The sequence below is a fragment of the Osmerus mordax genome, chromosome 18 (genome assembly GCF_038355195.1).
Source record: "Osmerus mordax isolate fOsmMor3 chromosome 18, fOsmMor3.pri, whole genome shotgun sequence".
Taxonomy (NCBI): domain Eukaryota; kingdom Metazoa; phylum Chordata; class Actinopteri; order Osmeriformes; family Osmeridae; genus Osmerus; species Osmerus mordax.
This window is the reverse complement of record NC_090067.1, coordinates 10,702,674-10,719,935: the sequence shown is the minus strand read 5'-3', so window position 1 is coordinate 10,719,935 and position 17,262 is coordinate 10,702,674. Positions and strand designations below refer to the sequence as shown.

The 17,262-nt window shown below is 41.7% G+C and overlaps 1 protein-coding gene across 1 annotated transcript; it reads right to left on the bottom strand.

Moving 5' to 3' along the window:
* Window positions 1-110: 110 nt before the first annotated feature.
* Window positions 111-5,431, bottom strand: LOC136962292 (polypeptide N-acetylgalactosaminyltransferase 15-like). Its single transcript, XM_067256020.1, has 12 exons — window positions 5,259-5,431; window positions 4,919-5,169; window positions 3,848-4,761; window positions 3,574-3,740; window positions 3,262-3,466; window positions 2,683-2,862; window positions 2,450-2,567; window positions 1,691-1,885; window positions 1,399-1,530; window positions 1,164-1,265; window positions 743-883; window positions 111-527 (listed from the first exon to the last, which is right to left on the bottom strand). Exons 3-12 carry the CDS (start codon window positions 4,378-4,380, stop codon window positions 357-359), a joined length of 1,944 nt encoding a protein of 647 aa, XP_067112121.1. The 5' UTR covers window positions 4,381-4,761; window positions 4,919-5,169; window positions 5,259-5,431; the 3' UTR covers window positions 111-356.
* Window positions 5,432-17,262: the final 11,831 nt, after the last annotated feature.

Below are 17,262 nucleotides of genomic sequence, written 5' to 3'. Positions count from 1 at the left end.
TGCTGTTGCGCAATTTGTAGGTTACGTTGTGCTGTTTGATACAGAAAGTAAAATGTATACTTGAAAATTATATTGCCTTTTATTCTGAGTGAATACTTTTGAATGTGTAATCCTTAAAACAGGATACAAATTTATTAGAATAGCATATAATATACAACATATAAACTACAGGTGATGAGAAATGATAACAAAAACAACTTATATTACTGCATGTCACAAGAGCCACAACATTTATTTATCACATTTTGCTTCACTACATTTCATAATATTGGTCCTATTAACTTCTATGTTAGTTCTGTGTTGACTAGAAATGTATCCAACAGTTTTCTAATGCCACTAGAATCCCTATCCGAGGCTCAGGCAGCTTTTGGGGCTACCAGTTGTTCAAAGTGCCATTGTTGTCGTGGGTGATGGGCGCATGGGCGAAGAAACAGGCCATTCTCGGCCAGGGTACCCTGTGAAACCCCTCCCTCCTTCACTGCCTGAAGACAGAGCTGTGTGGGCAGGTGAACCAACTGCCCACTCAGCTGGGAAACAGAAACACATCCAACATTAGCACAAGCCTTGAATACTTTAATACTTGATACAAATTACCTGTACATTGTTATTAAACTGCCTAGATATGATCATAGATTTTGGATCTCTACAAATAACCAAATCCTGACAGGTGTATACAGGTATAGCATTGTTGACAGGGTATTGTACATTGAAATCAAAACATGACTTCTGGCCTTCTACTGACCTTGATCATCTTCCACTGTGGTTTGATAGACAGCTTGTGGGCAGGGCATGGGGTGAGGATCACCCACTGTCTCAGGGTGTTGAAACACAGAGCCCCTGCAGGACCCCAACGCACCTCACCCACAGGGTTAAGCTCGCAGTGCTGAAGGGGGGGGGGGGGGGGGGGGTTATAATATTTACAGTAAACGTGACATGTTATGAAAAACCTGGTAATGGTAATTATTAAGTGTTACTATGGAGAACATACTGTTAAGTCCTTGTTTCAGGCTACAAACTTAGATGCTTTTATTTATAAAAAATAATAATAATAAAAAAATAAAAAATAAAAGCTGCTCTATGCTTTGTAGCTAACTTTAGCAACAAAAGTGTGTTCAATATGTCTGGTGCTTTATTGTTAAATTGTTGATTGTTGTCTTGATTACCTGGTTGCCATTGCCACTGCAAGGTGCTATGCCCATAGCGCCACCTTGTGGACCCTGCCTTTGAGGGTAATCTGCACAATAGCCAGTACCCACATTGTACAGCTAAAAACACATGGACATAGGTTAGAGAAACCACATGTGCGGCACACTCAACACAGAATTCAAGTGTGTTGATGACAAGGTGCATAATGAACATGCTGTGAATATGAGTGAGTGTGTGTATGTTGAGTCTCACCTCTCCTGAAAGTCCAGGTCTATCCTGGGGTACATATAGCTCTGGGAAGACGTTACTCAGGAACCAGTGGAAGTTCTGACAGCCCAGTCTCTTTTTCAGTCTCACACGCTCTGTGATGTTAGGACTCTCAGACTGTAAACAATAGAGACAAAATGACACAGAAACACAACATTTTAAAGTATTCACACACACACAAAAAATACAGACTCATGCTTACACACACACACACACACACTCACACAAAGAAATAGTAGGAACAAAATTGCACAAACACACGTCAACTCACACGCACCTGCCTGATGAAGTGTGCCAGAGTGTCTCTCTTGTAGTAGATCTTCCTGTACGCGTCCAGCCAGGTGTCAGCGATGCGGACTTTGTTTCTCTGGAGGATGTCCTGGTCAGGGAATGGGTAGGGCAGGTGATGGCGCTCCAGGTGGGCCACACGAGAACACGGAACCACCTCCATGGACCCCCCACATGACCACACCTGCAGGCAGTGTCAACACACACACACACACACACTTATATTCTACACACATCTGCACATGTTAATAAAGGTTATCCTTCCACCCCAGTATTTTTTCTTGTCAAGACTTGGCATTCTTCATCAACTTTCCACAGCAATATTCCATTCAAATAACAGAGGAAAATTCCATTAACAAAGGCCCCCAAAAATGATCACAGAGAAAAACAACTCGGAAACACATAATTCCGTGGGCCGCTAACAGCATTAGCCTTTGAGGGACTTGAAAGGAAAATATGACATGAAAACTGTATATTATTTGTATGAGAAATCTAAAGTATCTATACATTACATTTCATTTAGCAGACGCTCTTATCCAGAGTGACTTACAGTAAAGTAACAGTGGTATTCCCCCGAGGCAAGTAGGGTGAAGTGCCTTGCTCAGGGACACAACGTCATTTTGCACGGCCAGGAATCGAACCAACAACCTTCTGATTAATAGCCCGACTCCCTAACCGCTCAGCCATCTGTCCCCCTATACACAACAACGAATAGTACAACCAGAAGCTAATGCCATCATTCTTTTACCCTTATTGACAGTTCAATTTGTTCTGCCCCCCACAGCAGCATGCCCGGGTCATAGCCTTCCACACTCTGGAAAAAGTGTCTGTCAATAGTCAGGACTCCGCCCCCGAGCACAGGACTCCTATCAAAAAGAGTAGACAGGGGAAAACAAAGACAGGCCAGTAGTCTAGGTCAAATGGGGCTGCATCTCAATAGAGCCAAGTGGTTCCTTTTCCTCAGTAGGAATGTTGAACTACCTGACAGGCTGGATAGGTGACTCCTCGGCTGAGTCCTGCTGTCCTCGTTCTGGTTTTCTGTTGTGCTCCCAGTGGAAGTCCAGTTTCCAGTCAAACACTCCCCTCATTGGCCACTGGGTGGCGTTGTATTCAAAGGTCTGCCAGTTTATTACATCCATGATTGGGGATACAACTCGAGTCCTATATTCAAGGAAAGACAATGATTGTTTCTTCACTCATTTTGAGTGTTCGAACATTCATCAACGTTATTCATTTACACAGACATACATACACTTATAGTCCTGGAGGTAAGAAATATTTTGGTTGGTAAAGTTTAAAGTCTGTGTGAAAGTGTTTGTGTGTGCTTATGTGTGTGGGTGTGTGTGTGTGTGTGTGTGTGTGTGTGTGTGTGAGAGAGAGAGAGAGAGAGAGAGAGAGAGAGAGAGAGAGAGAGAGAGAGAAAGAGAGAGAGAGACAGAGAGAGAGAGAGAGAGAGAGAGAGAGAGAGAGAGAGAGAGAGAGAGAAAAGAGAAAGACAGAGAGAAAGACAGTGAGAAAGACAGAGAGAAAGACAGAGAGTAGAAAGAGACATATGTATACCTGTCTTCTGCCAGTCTTTCCAACAGTGGCTCCAGCCAGCCTCTGCTACACTCGCAGTGGGAGTCCATGAAGACCAGTACCTCCCCCAAAGCCCTAGCGGCACCTAAAGTTCGGCATCCCGCCACACCGAGGCGCCGCATGCTGCGAATCAAGCGCACACTTTCCAGGTGGGACACATACTCACTGAGCACGCTCTTCAGGTAACCTGGCAACCACATAGAGGACAAAAGAGAGAGAGAGAAAAAAATTAAGAGAAAATTGAGAAAATAAAACAAAAGTAATTGTAAAGAGACTGGCCTTTTCCATTCTTACCTTGCTGACTAAAGTCATCCACCAACAGAACCTCGCGCAGGTGTTTCTTCGACGCAGTGTCAAGCACGCTGTGCACAGTGCGCAACAGCGTGGACCAAGCCTCGTCATGGAAACAGATGACCACGCTTGCAGTTGGCAGAGCATCACTGTAGCGCTCAGTAACACACCTGTCATTTGAATTGGGATGTAGGAAGGGAAAACTTATATGCGAGCCTTAACTAAAAATATTTGTCATTTTCACATGTACAACTGGGGCATTGCGCAGGCCACTTACGCAGGGTTGCGCATCTCTGGCAGATGGCGGTGCAGTGGGATGCGCTCGCTAACCACCTCATTGAAGCCGTATTTCTGCAGAGCGGACCGTTCCATTTCTTTCTCGAGACTACCGAACTGTATCTCCACTGGTTTCTCCATGTCCCCAGGCGATGGCAATACAGTGTCCGGAGAATCTTTCTTTGAGCCCGGCAGAACCACCCTGTAATTTTCTTTCCTCGGCAATAAAGCTGAGTTTTCTCTTTGGGTTGACACTACCATAAGAAGCTGGTCTTCTTGTAGAGAGTTGAGAGGGGAGAGACCAACAATATGTTGGTGTCGTGCCCGGTCCCGAGAGTCCACAATTACCTCCAAATCCGGAGGACCTGCCGAAAGACTTTGCATGGGACGGCGGGGCAACTTCAACGTTTTTTGAATGTCCTCTTGAAATACGAGGTCAGTGAGTCCCAGGACAGCAAGTGCAAGGGCAAGAAGCAGCAACCAGAGACATAACATCTGCCGACGGCTAGGTCTGGGTCTGCTCCAAATACTCATACTGAGTCCGACTGTCTAAAAGGATTTCAGTGATTTATTAGTTGATTCTCTTGCCCATGTTGCACTTCGTGTGATCAGACCGGAATTCGAAGTCGAGATATTCAGAATTCTACACCTCAGGTTTTCGCATAGCTACACCTTTGAACATCAGGAGATCGACGCCGCTCACTGCGTGCAGGTCAAAGTTCTACATTTCTTCTGTCTCTTTCTTGGAGAGTGGTACTCTTTTATGCACGTCTCCTTTTGCGTCCCCGTGGTCCTAACGCCATCGGTTTAACACCTTAACACCTGCAGACCGGTGGTGAGACGACCCATTTACTTTGTTGTCGACCGTTATTCAATTTCCAGTGCCCACACACTTTTTTGTTGTTGTGACATAGCCTACAAAAGTATGGTTTAAAGGAAAGAAAGTAAGACCATGCTTAAAATGTATCATAATAATAAGCATGTTTGATTTACGTTCTCCAGTTTACGTGTGTATGCTACTCCTCATTAGCTCTGGACATCTCCCCGGTGCGTAACATCAAAGATGTTTTACCCTGAGCCAGCTGGCGAGGGTCCTCGCGGTCCCATGACTGGCTGTTTGCTCTATGCAGCCCCGCCGGGCGTCGGCTGCAGACACGATCTCTCCGGTTTTCACATTGGTTTTTGGCAGCCTTCGAGGCTGTTTTTGCTCTCTCTCTCAGAGCAGGTCGCTTGGCTCCACACACGGCTTCTGGCATGGCCTCCTCTTCCACTCACTTGACTTCGAAGACACTCGAAATATAGGATATCTTGCCGTCAGAGAGACTTTGGGATAAAATAGGTCAAAGCGGTCAGAATTATCTTGTACTTGGCTCACTTGACTCTGCTTCAGTGTGTTTTGACTGGTTTGTTACCTATTGTAGGCTTGTATTGATCTTCTGTCTGGCAGTGTTGACAGAGTTGGCTTCCAGCTCCAGTCATTTGGCGGATCTTACAGGCCAGGTCCCTGTGTTTGTGGCGGCTGCAGTGTCTGTAATTACCTCGTGTGAGTGGATGGAAGGGTCCTTGTGTCCCCCTCAAAAGGGTCCCCCCAGGATGACAGGGCAAAGCCATCAGTCTCCAAGCAGCCTCTGTAATGAGGGAGTCCACAGAGGTTTGATGTTCCACCTGAGGAAGCGACACCTGGAGAAAGAGAGAGAACAACAGGGACAAATAGAGAGAGAGAGAAAGGGACAAGCAAAGCTCGCGCGAGAGAGAGGGGGGGGGGAGAGAGAGAGAGAGAGAGAGAGAGAGAGAGAGAGAGAGAGAGAGAGAGAGAGAGAGAGAGAGAGGGAGAGAGAGAGAGACAGGGAAAGACATGCACAAAAAATCAGAAACTAAGAGAGACAGAAAACGACAGGGATGAACGAGTGCAGCCAGACAGATATCAAAACAGAGTATCGCGTATGAGATGGTTAAGGGAGGGGTGAAGGCAAAGAGACCTGTTCTCCAACCTTAAATCCTGAGACAGCCGTATACAGAACATAATCTTTCCGTCCTCAGAGAGAACACTTTCACACGTTCCACTCTCCTGCCAAAACAGACACAGTGAAATGTTCCACTGCCAGAGGTCCAAACCGCCCTGCAAACACACAGTCAAATGGACCTTGGAGTTTTCAACAGACCTGCACACACACACACACACACACTCCTACGCATCCCAAGGAATGTTCCAGCATTCCATTCCCTTCTCGTAATCAGCACTGTAAGTGAAAAGAGATCACAAGTACTGGCTTGCATGCATCAATTTCTCAACAGACATGCATACACACAATTAAAATATGGGCGTGTGAGGGTGGAACACAGATCAATAGCTTCCTCCTGAGGAGTCCACCTCAAGAGACCCTGACATGGCTAGACAACCCCCTATGACATCACCTCCTCTATAGTTATTCATTGAAGTGTTGGATATATCAACATGTGTGCGAGTTTTGAACATGTGTTCTGGGTTTCTGAGTTATACGACTTGCTATAAGTACTGGAGAATGGGCTCAACATCGGACCAGAGACGTCTGCAGCTCAGAGAGGGTGTGCGGAGTGGTGCTGCTCTCTGCTGGACGCTTGGCTGTACTGCATATTGCCGCTTCTCACCAAGTGTACTGTGTACTGACAGGCGAACAGCTGTATGTTATTAGTTTCCATATCAGTGTTTTGTTTTTAATGTGGTTGCTTTTGCCCACTGAAATTTTAGATAAGTCAGTCACTATATGTATTAATTGAATAGAAAAATAGAGATATAGACAGAAATGTATGTTCTGCAAGAAATGTCTAAGATTACTCTTATACCAGAGGGTATATAGGAAGCATATTGATTAGATTGGATGGGGGAGGGGTTTTGGAAAATGACTTAATTGGATGCTAATTAAGACTACACTACCACGTGAGGGCTGTACTCAAGACTTTAGGCGTGCCCATTTTAGGACTAATGTTACTGTACGGGTTTGCTGCTGTTTTATTCAGTTGTACATTTTATTCCGATTTATTTATAGTGAAATCTAAATAAAGCGTGACACTTAAACGTAGGCCTATGTGTTTTTATACGCTAAATGATGAGAAAAAATGGTGCAGAACTAATATTATAAAAATGAACATTAAACACACACTGTTAAAAAAAAAACTGTAAAAAAACGGTAAATTACTGGCAGCTACGGCTGCCAAACAAAAACCGTAAAATTAAAGTAAAACATCCTAATTCAAATAAAGTGCAAAAACACTATATTTACAGATATTTCCATTAAAGGGTTTGCAGAGAAACACTGTTATTTTACAGATTTTCCCTCAATTAATACAATCAAACACCTTTAATAAAGTGACAGCCCCAACAGTTTAGCAGAGAAAATGTGTTATTTTACAGATTCTTCCTAATTTATTACGAGCAAACACCTTTAATTAAGTCAGGGTACTAAAAGTATAGCAGAGAAACACTGTTATTTTACAATGTTTTCCTTGATAATTAAGATTAAACACTTTCAAGAAAGTGGCAGCCCGAACAGTTTTGCAGAAAAACACTGTTATTTTACAGATTTTCCCTCAATTTATACAATCAAACACCTTCAATTAAGTGACAGCCCTAAAAGTTCAGCAGAGAAAAACTGTTATTTTACAGATTTTTATTATTATTATTAAGATCAAACACTTTCAATAAAGTGACAGTACTACAAGTTTAGCAAAAAATGCTGTTATTTTACAGACTTTTCCTAATTTATTACGAGCAAACACCATTAATTAAGTCAGGGTACTAAAAGTATAGCAGAGAAACACTGTTATTTTACAATGTTTCCTTCGTTAATTAAGATTAAACACTTTCATTAAAGTGTCAGCCCTAACAGTTTTGCAGAGAAACACTGTTATTTTACAGATTTTCCCTCATTTATTACAATGAAACACCTTCAATTAAGTGACAGTACTATAAATATAGCAGAGAAGCGATTTAATTTTACAGATTGTTACTACATTTTTAGGATCAAACACATTCAATAAAGTGTTGACACATGCTCAAGATTGTAAAATTATGGTTTTATTTTGGAAGACAAAAATAAAAACTCTCTAAAAGTACTGTATAAAACAGATGACAATTATTTCAAACCTTGACTTGCAGTGTTGGTGGTTGTTTAAACAAAACAGATACATCTACAAGTTTAAAATTAAGTTAAGTAAAAAAGCATAGCACAAAAGGTAAATGAATTTGTACCAGAAGTCGACAGTGCAACATAGCAGATAAAGAGCAATCCTCCTCCAAATTGTTAGCAGTCAGCTGGATCCATCCCGGCATGGTACATCAGGGGGGAAAGAGAAAAAAGGACATACAGTGTTAATCACTGAAAAGTTCTTAAATAGTCTGATAACATTTTTGCCATTCCTAGCATAAACAAATTGTATTTACACCCTGTCCTAACTGGATGCGAGCGTACGACTGTCGCGTAGCATCGGACGCTCTCTGTCCACACTGAATCAGTCAAATTCACTTCTGTTACGTCATGTAAACTAACTACGTTACTATGACTTCATGTGCTGCAGAGCTTTCAACGCGAGAAAACACAGAAAACCAGGCAATCAAAGTGCTTTTAGTCGCGTTGCTATTTTTAAGAATTATTTTGATGCAGGGCATACATATGACGTGATAGTTGATATGTTGTCAACCAATCACAACATCAGGATGAGTATACGCACTTTGAAGTCACGTTTGAGAGAAGCAGGGTTGTACAGAAGGAATAACTATTCACAACTGGATCAGGTGAGACGTGCCATCCTTACAGAGCTGCGTGGGCCAGGGCTACTATTCGGCTATCGGACCATGTGGCAAGTACTTCAGCAAAAACACAAGCTACGTGTTAAACGATACACAGTGATGAGATTGCTGAAGCAACTAAATCCACAAGAACACGCCGGAGGTTTGTGAGGCGTACGTATAACTCCATGGGTCCAAACTACATATGGCATGTAGATGGATACGATAAGCTGAAACCCTTTGGCTTGACCCTCTATACATCCTGAGACTCAGGATGTAGACAGGTTTTCAAGAAGGATCATGTGGCCTGTTTGTGGGGCTAGTTGCCCTGGATGGCACGTCTCACGTCACCCAGTTGTGAATAATTTTTCCTTCTGTACAAACCCTGCTTCTCCCAAACATGATTTCAAAATGCATATAGTCATCTTGATGTTGTGATTGGTTGACAACATATCAACTATCACATTGTATGTATGCCCTGCATCAGAATAATTCTTAAAAGTTGCGAAAGTATCTTAGGGAGTACTCATGTTTTCAAAATAGGCGCTTTTCCATGTTTGTCACCTCTCCTTCCTGTTAAAAGACAGACAGTCCGTCTGTCCAATCAGGAGGGTCCGTCCTCTGCTAGATAAGCCCTATCTTTTCCGGTAGAAGTTAATGCCGTTGTGCTTTATGATTTGTTGAAGTGTTTTCATATTTGCACTTCAGGGCCACCGTACCTATTAGCTGTCAATCAAGGCACAACGATGTCCCCCAGTGTCAAAATTAACCTACATTTGAGCAAGCAGAAATCCAATCAGCAAGAAGAATTTCACTGTGCAACCTAAATTAACCTATGAGATTGTGACTGGCACTTGCTTGCAGCTACCTGTACAACTCTCGGTTGTTGAGTGTGTGCGCCAGTACTTATATTTTCCGAGTGGAAAGTTAATATCTGCGCGTGTGAAATAATATAATTTGGTCTTGGGCATGTTTTATGCGCTCACGACTTTTGACCAAAATCTGACGCCATACTTATACACAACCACAAGCTGTGACACATTTTTCTACCTAGTTTACATTCACATTTAGTCATTTAGCAGACGCTCTTATCCAGAGCGACTTACAGTAAGTACAGGGACATCCCCCCGAGGCAAGTAGGGTGAGGTGCCTTGCCCAAGGACACAACGTCATTTGGCGTGGCGGGATATCGAACCGGACCACTGAAACGAGTTGGCATTGAACAAAAATAGCTTTGGATACTGTACAGTATAGTTTAATATACTCACTACTCTGCGGCAGGAAACTTTCCATTCCCAAAACGTCTTGAGGGGAGGAAAAACACACACACACAAAACAAAATTAACTATTGAATTACTGACAGAGACATGATATTACTCGTCAGCGGATATTATTTATTTAAAAAACAACATGCCAACAAGACACTTGTGCTAAGGTACTAAGGGAATAATGTAGCTAGCTAGCTAACCTGACTAACGTTATGTGTGTTACTGTTATTAGTTATTAGTGCGGCAGGGGCCAGTGCAGTTTTACCTGTGTGACTGACTGACCGTGCTAACCTGTGTGTAGTCTAGAATCTAGCTAACATAAATTATAACAATGCTACTGTAGCTAAAGCTAGCTTTGTAACTTTTTAAACATATAACGTTAGCTCTAGACAAATTACAAGTATTTGACGGTGCCTTCTTTTCGCAAGAATATATCGCGATTACTGTAGCATCTCACTTTAACACTCTAGTAAATATTAGCTAGCTTAGATGATGAAACAGCACAAAAATAGAGGGTGCTACCCAGTACTAGTACAATAGCTATCCAGGCTAACGTGCTATTTACCTTACTGTATGCTGGTTGTCCATTATTCATCGTTGGTAAAACTGGGCAGTTGGCTTCGTAAAGGACATGAGGATAAGAACAAAGTTGTTAGGTTGTTAGTACAGTACTGTCGAGTATAACTAGTTACTACAGTACAGTACTGTAGTGTAGCTCTACATAAATAGCAGGGAAAATGTTTTATGACCTGATGTCATCAAAATAAAAATCCACTTAACTAGCTACCAAACAGAACTTGCCCGACTCCTCCTCAGTGTCCATATTTAGGTTTTGTTCTCCGTTGTCATTCCAAGACTCAAATTTGTATTTAGCAGGAAAATGTGAAATAATCTAACGTTAGGCAGGTAGCCTAACACCCATTAGCAGTAGACCAACCAAGTAGCAGTGCGGAGTGCGAACTGTGTATGCTCCGTAACAACAGCAACGGACCTATTTTCAAATTTGAGCGGCAAAAGGCGCACAGTTGTCATTGGGCAGTTTCATGGATGACAGTCAGATAAACCAATCATGTTCAAAGCAACGCAGTGAGACAGCCAATAGAAATTATTTTAGTAAGAATAAACATGTCATAATGTATGGTTATGTTGTATTCATACAAGACTTACAAACTCACAGTAATCATACCATAGACATATCTATGAGTCATACCACATATATATTTCAATGTCAATTCTTAGTCAATTGTTTTGCCCCTCTGAGAGGGGTGTCCCTGGTCATTCCATTAGGTCTACCAGTCTATTAATCCATCAGTATCAGTCTGTTTTTACATCAAAAACTCCAACACACACTGATCCATATGCAGTGTTTGCAGTCATTCCAAGACTCAAATTTGTATTTAGCAGGAAAATGTGAAATAATCTAACGTTAGGCAGGTAGCCTAACACCCATTAGCAGTAGACCAACCAAGTAGCAGTGCGGAGTGCGAACTGTGTATGCTCCGTAACAACAGCAACGGACCTATTTTCAAATTTGAGCGGCAAAAGGCGCGCAGTTGTCATTGGGCAGTTTCATGGATGACAGTCAGATAAACCAATCATGTTCAAAGCAACGCAGTGAGACAGCCAATAGAAATTGTTTTAGTAAGAATAAACATGTCATAATGTATGGTTATGTTGTATTCATACAAGACTTACAAACTCACAGTAATCATACCATAGACATATCTATGAGTCATACCATATATATATTTCAATGTCAATTCTTAGTCAATTGTTTTGCCCCTCTGAGAGGGGTGTCACTGGTCATTCCATTAGGTCTACCAGTCTATTAATCCATCAGTATCAGTCTGTTTTTACCTCAAAAACTCCAACACACACTGATCCATATGCAGTGTTTCCTCTACATTTAGCCTACTCAGCTGTGGTAGATCATTATTAATATTATTTTTCCCTCAGTTGGCCTCAACACAGGCACAGACATGTGTACTGACGTTGTGTCCTTGGGCAAGGCACTTCACCCTACTTGCCTCGGGGGAATGTCCCTGTACTTACTGTAAGTCGCTCTGGATAAGAGCGTCTGCTAAATGACTAAATGTAATGTAAAATGTATAGAAACCAGGGTTTAGAAGTGATTTTTCAAACAAAATCAAGTGCCTAAATATGTAATAAAGGTAACTACTACACAAAGCAAATACTGCATCCATATGCCACTCCATGTAGGCCTATATGAAAAGCAAATTGATATTGCAGTTACATTCATGTGGCCCAAAGAATGAGTGTCTTGCATTTTGACAAATACTTGACCTTTCCTTTAAAACCACTCTTATGCCAAAATGACAACTGTGCACAAATACCTTTGAGGACATGTTAAGCCTCTACCCACAGCAGTTACAACATTTGACTTCAGACTAATATTAAACTACATGGAGTGAGTCAGTCCATTGCAAAGCCATTTCCCCCTTGTCTCGTCTTTATTGTTCTACATTGCTCTGGGCCAGCCAGATCCAAGGTGTTGACTGCAACGGTTAGGTCAGGACAAAAGTATTGGGACACCTGACCATCACACATATATGAGTTTCTTGTACATCTCATTCCAAAACTACTCTATAACAGCTGCCTCTCTTCTGTGAAGTCTTTCCACAAGATTTTGGAGTGGGTCTGTTGGATTTTGTGCCCATTTAGCATTAGGGAATTTGGACACTGCTCTTGTGTGACTAGACCAGGCTTGCCGATGGCGTTAGAAAGGGTCCCAAATATGTTTAATGGTGTTTAGTTCAGGAGTCAGTGCAATTAAGTTTTTCCCCATTAAACTCAATAAAACGTTTCTGTATGGACCTTCCTTCATGCATAGGAGTATAATAAAGAGGTCCTTGGTACTTTCACAGCAATTGGGTAAAATAAGAGACTTCTTCAATAATCAAGGCACAACAGGAAAAAGGCCTTCCCCAAAATGTTGCCACAAAGTTTGAAGTACAGAATTGTGTACAATAACATTTTATGCTTTGCACGAATAGACGAATAGTAAAATTAACACTAATGAACAAAACTACGAAAAATAGCCTCCGTTAATGTGGCTTGATTTTAATCGAATGAACAAAGTGAGGTCTGTACAAAGATCTTTGAGTTTGGTGTGGCTTGATTGGCCTGCACAGATCCCTGACCTAAACATCATCATACACATTTGGGACAAATTGTACTGCCATCTGCAATCCAGGTCCAGTGAGTTCAGAGACCCTAATGATCTTGCGGCTAAATGGGCACAAATTGGGGAGTCAGGTGGCTGAGCGGTTAGGGAATCGGGCTAGTAATCCGAAGGTTGCCAGTTCAATTCCCGGTCATGCAAACTGACGTTGTGTCCTTGGGCAAGGCACTTCACCCTACTTGCCTCGGGGAGAATGTCCCTGTACGTACTGTAAGTCGCTCTGGATAAGAGCGTCTGCTAAATGACTAAATGTAAAATGTAAATGTAAATTCCCACAGACACACTCCAAAATGTTGTGGATAAGTGGTTTGTGTGGAGTTTGAGCGTGTAGGGATGTGTGCTTTTCTTATCTCTGTTAACCATTTTCTCAATAAACCACTTTGGATCAATGTTGTGTTTAAAGAGCTTTAAAAAAAAAAAGTATCATTAATATTTGTTCCTTGCACAATTTACAGAATTTGGAAAACATGGTTTTTGATAGCATTGTCATTTAAAATGTTCTTAACAGGTAAAAGCAAATTACAATTTGATTAGATTATTTGAATTATTTTCAATCCACATTGGAATGCATAATGTTAACCCACTCAATTTTTATGGTGCAAAGATAATTGTTGTTTCAGCATCAATTGAAAATTCACTGATAGTCAAACCGACCAATAGGAATTGAATCTGCCACGGCGCTGCGCGCTTTATTTTTACCCACGCTGGCAGTGTGTCAGAGCAATTGACGGATCCTTGAGAGAACGAAGTTTTAAAGAGAAGAGAAGACAGTTTTCACATTATTTGGTCGGCCTACTTCCCGAAGTGGAGAAGGTAAAACATATATCAAACTACAGTCCATATAAGACGTGTTATAAGAAATGTTTGATGGTGACTTAATTTGTAGAGCTAGCGTTATCTCGATTAACTAGCTAGTTAGCTAGGCATCAGCGCATTTTGCCCGTGTGCACACCACGTGTTAGCAGTGTACAGTAGCCTAAACGTTTGGTTTGTTTTATGAGTGACTTTTTCCACGTAATATTTTGTTTTGTTGTTGTGCATTTTTTTTCTTCATTTCAAGTTGTTACTGATTAATTGCACGTGCTGTATTTTCCCCTTATACAGGTGACGATACTAGACTACACAGCAGGCCACTTATCAGCGCTGTCTTCGACAAGGAGAGTTGCACAGCAGTTGGTATGTCATGAAATTTTAGTTTGAGGTTGTGCGTGTGTGCACCGTGGGTCTGTAGAGCTTTATATTTGAAAGGGCAGTTATTACTTGCATAGTTTTTTTTGACTTGTTCTAGTTTGAATTTTCAATGGCACATGTTATGTCAACGTTTACATGTTGCTCATGTGGTATGTCCCTTAAAAGTATTAAAAGCTATGTTGATCACCAGATTTTGCATAGACATGAGGCAAATGGTTATTATCCATGTTGCTTCTCAGATTGCAAACAAAAATTTACGAAGTACACTGCCCTAAAGGCTCATGTCTACCGTTCCCACAATAGCCCTGTTTCACAGTTGGATGAGACACAACAGTCATTTGTGTGTGTTGATGTTAATTGTAAGAAGCAATGCACAGATTTGAGAGATCTTCTTGCACACCTCAAGGCACATTTGAGTAAAAATGAGTTAGTACATTGCCCATTCAGCAATTGCAACAAGGCGTTTAAAGTGAAGTCGTCCTTTACATCCCACGTTTCAAGAACACATAAACATGAAACTAATGTAAATACTAGAGTCACATACTCTGAGCCATCTGTGTCCTCTCAGATTGAGCCCAATGAAACTAATATTGGCATGGACCAAAGTGAAAATCCGTCTCAGGTTACAGAAGATGTTGATATTGGGTCTTTGTACATGAGAAATCTCTGCCTGTTTTACATGCAGCTCCAGGCAAAATATCTTGTTCCGTCATCAACTATTCAAATGATTGTTGAAGAGATCAATGGTTTGAATGACATATGTCATCAGTACACTAAAGACAAGTTTAAAGAGACACTTAGAATGAAAACTTGCATGTCAGATACAGAGATTGATTCAGTTTTTCAGAGTCTTCAGGAGACTGATTTGCATGCTTCATGTAGCTCTCATCTCTCCACTGAATATACCAGAAGGCAGTATTTTCAGAAGAACTTTTGCTATGTGCACCCAGAAAATGTTTACCTGGGCACCGATGAACATAGAAGAGACAGATATGCACAATACATACCCCTGGCTGACACTTTAAGAGCCCTTTTTAAAGATCCTGTTGTGTGGCAAGAGTGTGTTAAGTCTCAAAATCGTGTAGTTTCTGATGGTATTTTAGGTGATATTTGTGATGGCTCAGTCTTCAAAACCAATGAACTTTTTATGCAAGCAGGTGACATCATCTTAAAACTCATCTTGTACCAGGATGCGTTTGAAGTTGTCAACCCACTTGGGTCATCCAGGAAAAAACATAAGCTTGTGGGAGTATACTTCACAATTGCTGACTTTGAGCCATTCCATCGTTCTAGTATTAACAATCTACAGTTAATTATGTTGTGCAAAGAGACAGATTTTAAATCCTTTGGCCCGGACACAGTGTTTTCTAGAATGTTGTCAGACCTGAGACAGCTTGAAGACTACGGACTTGTGACCACTGCTGGTCATGCAGTTCGGGCAACAATAATAACTATTGTAGGTGACAATTTGGGGTCACATTGCATTGGTGGCTACACACAGAATTTCAGCACTTCCAAGTACTTTTGCAGGTATTGTGAGGTACAAAGAGACCAACTTGAAAATGTGGGTCTGAGCTTTCCTGTACGAACAGTTGATACCTACAAAGAAGCAGTGCAATTATTGCAGGAGAGTGATGTTGATAATATCAAAGGCATATATTGTGACTCAGTCTTCAACTCTCTGAAATATTTCCATGTAGGTCAGCCAGGCCTTCCTCCATGCATAGGTCATGACTTGTTTGAGGGAGTTGTAGCTTATGACTTAGCCATTTACCTGCGCTACTTTATAAAGGTCAAGCATTTCTTCACATACACTCAGCTGAACAGAAGAATCAAACAATTTGCCTACAAGGACTCAGATTCCAGCTCACCTCCCTGTCAGGTGAGCGAAAAGGCCAAAACGATAGGTGGCCAAGCAGCCGAGAACTGGTGTCTGCTTAGACTCCTGCCTGTCATTATTGGTGACAAAGTTGATCCTCATGACCCAGCATGGCAACTAGTGATCACTTTAAAATCACTTGTAGAACTAGTGTGTGCACCCACAATCACCACTGCCCAGGTCGCTTACCTCAACGTTGTTGTGGTTGAATATCTGGAAACAAGGAAAGCAGTGTTTGCTTCTGATCGTCTAAAACCCAAGCACCACTATCTTCTCCATTATGCAGCATTGATACTCAAACTGGGCCCCCTAATACGACTATGGACAATGAGATTTGAGAGTAAGCACTCCTACTTCAAGAGGTGTATAAGGAGGACACAAAACTTCAAGAATGTATGCCAGTCTCTTGCAAACCAGCACCAACTCCTCCAAACAACCCTTAGCGCAAGCTCCTTTTTTGCACCTGTGCTGACATCCAAAAACTCAACTCCATATCACGCTCATCTATACAGTGATGCAGTGCGTAATGCAGTTGAAGTACACATGTTTACAGAACCAGAGTCTGTGTCCACTGAGGTTGTCTTTAAGGGAACACTTTACAAAAAGGGATCTTTTCTCTGCCTAAAACGGGAGTCTGATGAGTCAATCAAGTTTGGACAGATTGAGCTTGTTTTGGTGAAAGATGACAAAGAGGTGTGTTTTCTGGTGACACCACACACTTCATTGTATTTGTCAGAGTATGGTCTGTATGAAGTCAAACAAGCAGCTGAGGACATGCACTGCATAAATGCAGAACACTGCCTGGATTTCTACCCATTACCTCTTTACAGTCTGAATGGACACCCAGTCATCTCTCTTAAGCACAGTGTTGTTGATTAGTGTAGTGTTGAGGTTTTCATTTTCGGTACTAGTTATGTCAATGGGGAAGTATGTTAGCCAAGGTAACATAGTAATTGTGGTGAAATGTGTAATACACAATCTGAAATCCACTAAACAATAACACATCTTTCACCCCTCTTGCAGTCATGGAGGACTGGGTGACTGACCTGACCTCATCCCTGAACTCTGTGTTCAGCCAAGAAGACACTATACAGCGAGCAGTAGAGGTCAT